At 36.8% G+C, this 10,274-nt stretch overlaps 2 protein-coding genes across 2 annotated transcripts in view; one reads left to right on the top strand and one right to left on the bottom strand.

Annotated features, from left to right (window-relative positions):
- Nucleotides 1-5,668, top strand: part of LOC103129294 (low affinity immunoglobulin gamma Fc region receptor II-like) — a 19,354-nt gene extending 13,686 nt beyond the window's left edge. Inside the window, exons 5-8 of the mRNA XM_016664969.1 lie at nucleotides 2,710-2,952; nucleotides 3,712-3,819; nucleotides 3,933-4,008; nucleotides 4,481-5,668. Of these exons, the coding sequence (XP_016520455.1) occupies nucleotides 2,710-2,952; nucleotides 3,712-3,819; nucleotides 3,933-3,985 (404 nt within the window). The 3' untranslated portion in view covers nucleotides 3,986-4,008; nucleotides 4,481-5,668. The remainder of the gene's footprint in view (nucleotides 1-2,709; nucleotides 2,953-3,711; nucleotides 3,820-3,932; nucleotides 4,009-4,480) is intronic.
- A 1,994-nt stretch (nucleotides 5,669-7,662) lies between these two features.
- LOC103129306 (C-type mannose receptor 2-like) lies at nucleotides 7,663-9,947 on the bottom strand. The gene is made up of 4 exons (XM_016664967.1): nucleotides 9,914-9,947; nucleotides 9,342-9,722; nucleotides 8,517-8,870; nucleotides 7,663-8,229 (listed from the first exon to the last, which is right to left on the bottom strand). The coding sequence occupies exons 1-4, from the start codon at nucleotides 9,945-9,947 to the stop codon at nucleotides 7,886-7,888; spliced, it is 1,113 nt and encodes a 370-aa protein (XP_016520453.1). The 3' UTR covers nucleotides 7,663-7,885.
- Nucleotides 9,948-10,274: the final 327 nt, after the last annotated feature.

The following is a 10,274-nucleotide window of genomic DNA, read 5'->3' as shown; positions in this document are numbered from 1 at the left end:
TTTTTATAAAAGTTACATGCTGCAGCTTTAATTTCACTCAGGAGAGAACAGGTCAAGAGGGACGTGGGTTAAAGCTGCTGCTGACTGACTCATCTGTTAAGTGGTAAAAGGTACACGGGACAAGCTAAATATATGAATATGCTGGGAATGTTTTTCCTTAATCATTAAATGCTAGTGAAAAGGAGGCAAATGGTAGTTAAATGGTTGATCATCCCACACAGTCTGCCCACCTCTGTTGGAGAAAATCTAGGTTACAAATTGACACCGTCTTTTTTTCTCTCTCTCTATTTTTTGAAAACCTGATTTTATTATTTTTCTTAGCAGCATTGTAACTGCCACAATCGTTCTTACTAACAGCGTCACGGTGAAGCGCTCCAACAAGGAACGAACCATTTCAAGCCGATCCAGGGGGGTTCAGGACAAATATGGATGCGTGTTTTTTGACCTGGAAGTGGGAATATTAATTTTTTACTGCTAAAAACAATCTTCAAAAACACAACATGATTAAATTTGTAATTGACAGGGCCCCCTTTTTTAATTTCTATGAACAAAAAATAAAAAAAAATAAAAAATTTGCAGTGGCCCCCCTGTTGGTCAGGGCCCATAGAATTGTCATCACTTTTCTACCCTATATCGCGCCCCTATCTCAGAGTAATAAATGCTTCTGCTCATGAGCAATAACAGCCATTGAAACAAACAAAAAGACATATAGTGCTGCCTCAATCTTAAACCAAAGTTTGTTCAATATTTAAACATTTTCTCAGCATCACAATCTTCTCTTGATGAACAAATGTGTCACAGGTTTATTTATTTATTTATTTATTTATTTATTTATTTATTATTTTTTTGCAACAGATTAAGCATAAATTATGACAAGGTCTGAAGCATTCCTAGTGATTCCTGTCGTGTCTAGCACAACCTCTGATATGCATACATCACATGTACATTATATATATTTATTTATCTATACATTTAACAAAAATATAAATGCCTCATGTCAAATACAAGAGTCTTATGAACATTTGGGTCACGCAATATATAGAGAAACTCAAACTATATTTTCAGTAATTACTGATCTTCATATCAGTACTGATAACATTGTGGTTTGGCCATTTGTAGCTGATTGACAGTCCTTTGAACATGAAGGGGTCAGGCTGAGGAATTTGATCTTGACCAAGTTGGTTTCTCCTAGGCGGTTATGGACAGTCTGAGGTGTGATGTTCTGTTGTGCAGACCAACAGTCTATCAGCTGTGTGTGTCGCTGGTCAAAGCCGATCCCACAGATGAACAAGTCATATGTGGCGATCTGGTGCTGGAGTGGCCGAAGAGGATGAGGTCAACTTGCAGTAGCGCCAGTCTGTTGGAAACCCTTAAACGGCCTATGGTCCAATAATGGACATCGAGTCATGCAGCTACTGCTCTGGTGGACATCCCTGTATCCAACATGCCAATGGCACGATCCCTTTTAACCTGAGACATCTGAGGAAAAATGACTTGTGACAGAATTTAACATATTGGGGTGGCCTTTTATTGACCCCAGTCCAAGGATTGTCCAGTTGTTGTTAATTTTGTCTTATGGATGAAGCACTGGGCATGCCTCATCCATGCACTCAGTAATAAAAACCACTCAGTAATTGTGATAATTGAGTAATTGTCACTGACAGGAAGTTGGATTAAAAATTATACACAAATCAAGAGAAATATTACTTTTGTACAATAAAATGTCATCAAAAGCTCATTTGTTAACTCCACATGGTAACAATATTTGACATGGGGCGTTTATATTTTTGTTCAGTAAATATAGATATAGGAATAAATTGCTGTATATAAAATTATTTTAACAAGTCTAACGATGAATAAAACATTCACATTTGATCGAAGGTGGTTTTCTATCTTGCCTGTGTTGATTATTTCCTCCATGTTGTTCTTCAGATCCTCATCCAGCAGCGTCTCTCTCAGTGAGTCCTGACAGAGAGCAACACTTCACCTCTGAGTCTGTGACACTGAACTGTGGAGGAAACTCTGCTGAGTGGAGAGTGAAGGAGTTTAGAGAAAACTATGATGGGTTGATAAGTTTTTGGAATGAAAATGATGAAATAACCTCTGGTCACCAGTTATCAGATTGCTCCAACTCATGGGAAATGACTGGATCCTCATGTACCATTAACAGTGACCGATCCTTTAAAGCAGTGTACTGGTGTGAGTCTGGATCAGGAGAGTTCAGCAATGCAGTCAACATCAATATATATGGTATGTTAATATACATGTTATTTCATTAATCACATGAGTTTTGCAGTTTATCACAAGCTGAATTTAAACAGACCAGTTTTCTTTTTGTGCACATTTAATGTAAATTAGTTCTTATAAAAAGCTTCAGTCATCCATCAGAATCAGGCGGGTCAAAATTTCAGATCCAAAATGACATTTTTTGTGCATTTTTGTTCTGTTCCATAAAGTCTTCGTTGCTGTTTCAGCAGCTACTACACATGTCAACGTAGAGTTACTGTGTAGCTTATTAAAGTTTATGTAAAACTGTGTTTTCACAAATACCCCTTATTTTAGTGCTTAAACAAAGGTGGACAAGTTAAAATGTAAAACATCTATGATAGAAATAACATGTTCTGTTTAATCTATATAGCCTGTTCTACAGTAATTGTCTCCAGCAGCTGATTTCTGACTGAAGCTTCATTTTCTCTGTCTGGTTTCCAGATGAAGATCTTCTCCTGGTGAGCCCCGTCCATCCTGTGACTGAAGGAGCTTCTGTTACTCTGAGCTGCAGACTGAGAGGAGAAAACAATATTTCTGATGTGATTTTCTATCATAATGACAAACTGATCCAAAATGACGGCAGAGGAGAGCTGAAGATCTCTGCAGTGTCTCAGTCAGATGAAGGTTTCTACAAGTGTGAACATTCAGGAGAAGTTTCAACTCAGAGCTGGATGGGAGTTAAAGGTGGAGACTTTAATACATTTATCTTATGCAATGATTGTTTTTGTGTTTGTGTCAGGGACCAAACGGTACAGAACGGAGAATTCAAAAGTGATTTTTTTATTTAGCCCCATAATATAAAAAATGATTAACATAACAGCAATTAGACATGCATGCCAATAAGAGAGGTTGACTCAAATGACTAAACTCAAAGATATAACTGACAAAACCCTCAAACTGACATGAGACAAACTAACTGACCTCCTAAATTACGCATTAGGTCACTAAAATACTGGTTTAGCTAAACCACATGGACACAATATGGGAAAACAAAATGGCTGCCACATGACAATTAACACAAAACAATGAAATGAATCCCAAAACACCCCCACCCAGCTCGAAGCATGTGGATCAGTCCAGTGAGGCCATCAGCTGTTCTTCAGGAAGCTCAGTCCTCTGCCAGGCCTTTTGCCCTCCAGGCAGGAGGAGTTTGAGGTAACTCAAAGAAATTAGTATTAATATGACATAAAACTGAATTTTGATCTTGCAGTGTCAGTATGTGTGTACTCCATATAAACATTGTAAGGTGTTATAGAATAATAGAGAAATATTATATAATAAGGAATATTTAAGGTAATAACCACAAAGTAAATTAAAGTGAAATCAAATTATGATGAGGTGTGGACCTTACCCTGCGCGGCTCGCCATCACAGTTTGTTCATTTATTTGTTTTGTGTGCTATAATAGTCACAGGTAACAATCTTTATTGATCTCTAAACACAGCTCCGTCCGGACCTGGAAGCTCGTCTTCCTCTGTCATTGGATCAGTGATTGGATTCATCGTTCTCATTCTCCTGCTGCTGCTGCTCTATTACTTCATAAAGTCAAAATGTGAGGGCGTCTCCTTCTGACTCGGCCATATTTCTACCAGAGCACATCAACGTCATAAACATGCAAAAACAATTTTCATCAAAAATATTTTTAAATCTTCTTTTGTGATCAAGGTGGTGATTCACAGCAGCCAGTCGGTCAGGACCAGGCTTTACCTCTGCAGTGAGTTCACTCCTCCCTCCCACAAAGGTGATGTTTGCAGAAATTGTCGTCCTGCTACTCTCCAGTGGGTTCGGTCGTGAACACATAAGCAGTTTATTGAATGAAGTTCTCAGAGTGTGGTTGATGGCCAAAGCAGTTTTTTGCAGATAACAAATCGGACTAAACTGTTATTTCTTTCGGAAACTTTTAGTCTAAATTTGACAAGATAATTTGGAAACAAGAAAAGAAAAATACAACTTCAAAAGACACAAACTCTAAAATTTCACCCAGAGATTTATACTACACAAAGTCTCTATGATAGAGCCCTTACACATGGGAAAAATTTAGGAATTTTTAATTTTGATTTGGCAACTTGCACATTTTCTAACTGTTTTATTATATTTTGTCAGTGTACAAACTTGCTTTGGTTACTTATTCCAAGTTGAAGCTAAATGAACCTGCTATATGTTCCTTTTTAACTCTGCTTTAGCTGTGTAATGTCTTTTTCTTTTTGGTCCAGGGAGAGAAGTTCATCATCACCATGACAAGAAAACCCCAGATGGATCTCCATAGTAACCATGAGACCAAATCTGGTGCATTATTTGAGGTTCACCTGTAAAATCTCTTTTAGTCGTGTACAGACAAAGATTACTTTTTTTTTTTTTTACATTTTATCATTTGATTTGCATTGAACCAGTTCATACATATTATGGTATAGGGATAAATTCTGGATGGTGTTTTCTGTAATTTGATGCTACCTTTCCTTTAATCTGCTGCAAATTCATCAGCTGCATTTCCATTAAACATGAATTTGAATTACAAAAATAAATTTGCTTAACAGAAACACAATTTCCAAAGAGAACTTTTTCGATGAAAGATTTTGTGCAAAGAAATTGATGTTTTTCCCAAAACCAAAGCCCTGCCCTGCTCCGCTCCCGTCAGTCACACATCCTGGATGATTTGAGCTTGACTCACTCTGCGGTCACAACAAGCGACAAAGTGGAGCCGGAAGATGTTAAACGAAAAGCTAAAAACAATTACAACTGCTATTTCAAATTATGGTCTGTAGACAAAAGCAGTAAAATCTGAATTAAAATAATATTTAGGGTTTGTTTTGGGCTCGAGACTCTAATGAAAAATAATTAGTTAGATCAGATCAGGCTTGGAAACAATGTCTGCGGCCTAGAAAACCCGACCCGACCCAACCTGGTCGGGTCGGGTTTTCTACGCCTCTACTTCCTGGTTGGATTTTTTTGCCGATCTTGTGGTTTCCCATGTTTTTAGTGAAAACATATCTCAGTCGAACTATTCATCTTTTATCAGTGTTCAAGAATTACTGACTTAAAACAAGCTCCTCTCTCTTCAGGAAAAGTTACTCCTGAGTTAGTTTTGGCTCATTTAAAGTGTTAAGATATTTGCCCTGGAAACTGAATAAATGTACTTGGTAAGATTTTCTTTTTTGTCTGCAGTGCCATTTTTTTGTTGCTCATCTGTTTGGCTGCTGTTTTGGTTTGCTATCTTGGAGCATCATCTTCTAATTTAGTTTTTGAGTTTCCTTTTATATTTTTTTAAAGTAAAATTGTTGATTGTTTTCCTTTTTTTTTATTTTTATCATGTACCTGCCTCCTGACCCCACCCAGCATTTGGGTCTTGCTCTGCACTGTTGTCGTATGTCTGATTTGCTTTCTTGTAATAAAAGATGTTCTGATTTTTATAGTGACTCTGTTTCAGTATTGTTTGGTTCTTTGGTTGCATGTGTAACACGAACCAAGACGGTAGATTCACCACAGGTCAATCATAAGAACAGGAACACAGAGAGGTGAACTCGAGTGAAAACGTTTGCATCACATGACATCACAGGCCAATAAGATGAGTGCGTGTGCAAATGTCACTTCATTAGAAAGAGGAACTGAAGAATTTTCTAGTAAACTTTTAGATTATGACATTAAATTTTTGAAGACTAAAAAAAGCCCCAAACCCATTTTTTTGTATAAACTGATTGCTGCTCAAACAAAATCTCTTCTTCCTTCCTCAGTGTTATTCTTAAACAGCAGGTTTTCCTGGAGGGAAAGAAAAAAAACAGGGAAGAAAAGCCTGATGTGGTTTTCACTTCCACACCAGGGAAAACCTCAGAACATTTTGTGTTTTCCTGTTTATCTTGTCATGGAGTCGCCTTCATACAGAACCTGAAATAACCCTTATTTACATCTCATTTGACTTTTACACCAAGTTCTATTCTCTCTTTTTTTGTATAGGTGAATGTGATGGACTAAGTTAAAAACAGGAGTCACAGGAAATGTTGGAAAAATATTTTTTTATTTTATTTTAACCCAAAGATTTATAAATGACAAAAAAGATAATCTGAGTTCATAAAAGAGGCCAAAGAAACAAAACTGAACTCAGACAAAAAAAAAAAAGAAAAAAGCAAACACACTGGCTGCACAAGCAAACATAACTGACCCAAATGACCCACAGGGGTTTATATGGCTGATCAGAACAATTTAGACACAGTAGGAGAAGCTAAACAGAATACAATTACTAACAAATAACAGTACAGCTACGTTTGGCTAAACTAAACACCCTAAAATGAAAATAAAAAAAATATTAAACTCTAAATACAAATATTTACTTAAATACAAAATATCTTTCTAAACAAAGAAACTACAAATCCCCCCTGCCAGCAGGAACTAGTGGTGCAGTCCAATCAGCATTTAAGCCTCCTGAGCCCTGAACCCCGTCTTTTGTCTGGCAGGTAAGTAACAGCAAGAAAACAAACAAGAGTTAATCTTAACACAAAATTAACTTTAAGTTGATATAAATACATGTGTTAACTAAATGTGCACGCTAACAAATGGAACAAATGTATCCAAATCAACTAATAAATGTTTTTTTGTAGAAACTAAAGTGTGAAGAAATAAATTGTGCACAGAAAGAGTGACCACTTTAGAGTGTGTATCCTGGATGTCGTGTGAGCGTTCTGTTCAGCATTGATGTCAGTGTTTGAATATGAAAATACTAAAGATCTTTATCTGTCACGAAATCCAAGGACTTGTTTAGTTGTTGTGAAATGAAACCACTTTTAAGAATATTTTCAGGATGCAGCGATATGCCTGGCAGGTATTTGAAGGGGAAAAAAAGAACATCATTGGGATTTTTTTTTTTTTTTTTTCATTTTTAAGGGAATATTTTTTAGCCATGAGGATTAGACAATCCCTCCTGCTCAAATGAATAAACTAAACCACCTCAGATTAGGTCATCCTATTATTTCCCCCTAATGAGAGTCTTATGTAGATAATATATAATGAATAATACCTTAATAGATAGGATATATAGCTTCAATTTCTCAATTAGAATTTGGTTTCCCACATATTTATGGGCCTTCGTAAATATGTGGGAGTCATATCCGTCAGTTTGTAGAGCAGCCCTGCTTCCTGAATCGTTTATTGGAAGTAAAATGCTAGTCTGGAACGGTAAGATAGCTGAAGATGCAGAGCTTTGTGTTTATGGCCTTATAAATATTTCATAGTGAGATAAACGGTCAGCAGTTCAGTCCTCCATGTTTGCTGAAACTGTATTAAACTAATTTGTATGTTTTCAGTTAAATGTAAAGGTAAAATCAATAGAACAACAGTTGTGCATCTAAACCGCATTTTTTTGGGTGAGCTTTGACATGTCACATGATTCTGCTAATGCATTTCTTCGTATGACCTGTTGATGAATTTGTTTGAGGGCTTTAGATGCAATGATGCATCCTGCTTCTTTTTGAATAAGGGTGAAATTTTTTCCAATATTTTACTGACATAATGCAAGTTTCTTATATTTTGTCCAGGGTTGTCAAAAACCATCCAGGAGACAAAAACCTGGACGCCCAGGTCTAATGATAACTGCTTAGAAGTTTTTATACACAGCAAATGTTCTACTTGATTTACTTAAAACAGATGAAATTAAACTTCTCAGTATCCTTTTTTTTCCTCCACTGATGTTCTCCTCCCGTCTCCATGGCTCCAGACATGTCACAGTCGTCCATTGGTTCATCTTTGGCCCAGTTCTTATATCTGACCACTTCGTTACTGACCCAGAACCAGAAATCCAGAGTGCAGGTGTAACGCAGACCCATCCAGACATAATGAGTCGATGCGTTCTTGACTTTCTCCTGGATCCATCTCTGGTCATCCATGTTGGTGATGGTGACCAGGTCATGGTGGTGATCTCTGCAGTAGTTCAAGGCGTCCTCCCAGGTTTTATTTTCTTTGATCAGGATCACTTTATCTGTCAGACGTTCACAGCACAGACAAAACAATTAATGTCTTATGTTTAAGGCTGTTATTTATAAATAAGAATAATGAAATACAGCATGGAAAAACTGAAATGTATCTGTGACTTGACAGAACATTTTGGAATTTGAAGTGTTTTGTACATTCATGACTTGATTTATATTTTCAATTTTTTCAAAATACAAATTTGAAAATGCATATTGTCAGATGAATAATTTAAACTGTCTTTTGCCACTGAGTACTAAATCTTTTATTGTGAGAATATGTATTAGGACATCTCACCATCATAACAGATGAAGGGTTTTCTTTCACCACAGTTCTCATTCTTCCATCTGCCTCCATCATCAAACACAGTCATGGCACATTGACCACTGATGATTCTCTGATTATTAAACTTCAGATTCCAGTGTCTGAAGGAGAAACTGTTTCCATCTGACCTCCTCCAGGTGTCACTGAACAGACCCATTAAAACATCTGTATATCTTCCACCAGGACTGGATTCATTCTTCACTTCTTCATCCTGTATCTGCTTCGTTCCACTGATCAGGTCTGTGTGTTTCTCTCTGCAGTAACTCTGAGCTTCTATCCACTTTTTATTTTCTTGAATCAAGTGGAATTTCTGGAATGAATTACTTTCTGTGTAAGAAACAAAATGTTAGCACCAACTTATCTAAATATTGTCCGGGCAAAGTATGACTTTAAATCAGAAAATGTAATACTAATATGTTCAAGAATTTAGATCAGGGGTGGGGAATCCAGATCCTTGAGGGCCGGTGTCCTGCAACTCTGAGATGTCTCCCTGATCCAACAAACTTCAGTCAAATATCTGGATCACCTCCTAAGTGCAGTCATGTTCTCTCTCCAGAGTCCTGCTAATGACCTCATTATTTGACTCAGGTGTGTTGAAGTACAGACACATCTAAAAGTTGCAGGACTCCGGCCCCCAAGTCCTGGAGTTGCCCACCCATGACTTAGATCAAAGATAGTTCAAATGTTTCCTATTTTAATAAATTGGAAGATTTTAGTCTTTTTCCTTTTACTTTTTATTACAACTTTCCATCTGAAATCCTGGATTTCCTTCCAGTCTTAAAACTCAAATATTCTCACCATTATAGCAGAGAAACTTTGAAGGTATGTTACAGGATTTGTCGTCCCACTTCAGGTTATTCCATAGGATTCCACAGTTCTGCATCCCTCCATAATCATTTGGCTCGTTTGTGTTCCAGTTTGTCTCACTTTCATCAAACTCCACTCCAGGCTGAGACCAGTACCATGTTCTGTTACCATGTGTTTGATCATATAGACCAATCCAAGCTTCCCTCTGATCTCCAGCTGAGATGTTGATGAGTCTCTTCATGTCCTTCATGTTAGTCACTGTGACCAGGTCAGTGTGTTTCTCTCTGCAGTACTGCTGAGCTTCAGTCCAGTTCTTTTCCTCTTTAACATAGTGATACTGATAGAGCTGACAGACAATCAAACAACATTGACCTGAAACAGCAGAAAATACTCAGTGGGGTTACATAGAACAGAAGTTACAGGAGGGCAAATACATCATCGACTTTATAACAATTACAATCAAAATGTTTTCATGTTACCATCTGGTGGTCTTTTGAGTGAAAATTAATCTGTTTTACCTTTATTAAGAAAATGTCAACAACCACTTTAATGAAGACACTTACCCATCCAAATCAGCAGAAACAGATTCCTCGGCATGTTTTCCATGTTAGATAGAAATGTTTTCTTTTCACTAATTTGTCTCTGTTGGAGAAAATATATGTGTAAAATCAAAAATATATATTTATTCGTGAAAAAAAAATCTTTTAGCAGCGTTGGCAATAAAACAAGACTCAAACACAGAGAGCAGGTGTTTCCGATTATGACTGCAAACAATTTTTTACAGACAACTAAACAAGTTATGCATTTTATTTCACATTGCTGAAGTCAGCTTCTGTTAGAGTATAGAGTAGGAACCAAACAGTATTAAAATATTATTTCAAAAAAATCAAGATCATTGAGACGATAACTGCTATAAATTCCCTC

This window comes from Poecilia formosa, unplaced genomic scaffold (assembly GCF_000485575.1).
Source record: "Poecilia formosa unplaced genomic scaffold, Poecilia_formosa-5.1.2 Scaffold533, whole genome shotgun sequence".
NCBI lineage: Eukaryota > Metazoa > Chordata > Actinopteri > Cyprinodontiformes > Poeciliidae > Poecilia > Poecilia formosa.
Note: the sequence above shows the minus strand (reverse complement) of the source record. Positions and strands in the feature narration are given on the sequence as shown.

Bases quoted from the DNA above. Each gene is read 5' to 3' on its own strand.
- LOC103129306 (XM_016664967.1), bottom strand. From the start codon at position 9,947: ATGCCGAGGAATCTGTTTCTGCTGATTTGGATGG. The intron at 9,723-9,913 runs GTAAGTGTCTTC...CTGCTGTTTCAG, and splicing joins GTTTCTGCTGATTTGGATGG to GTCAATGTTGTTTGATTGTC. The intron at 8,871-9,341 runs GTGAGAATATTT...TTTCTTACACAG, and splicing joins AAAGTTTCTCTGCTATAATG to AAAGTAATTCATTCCAGAAA.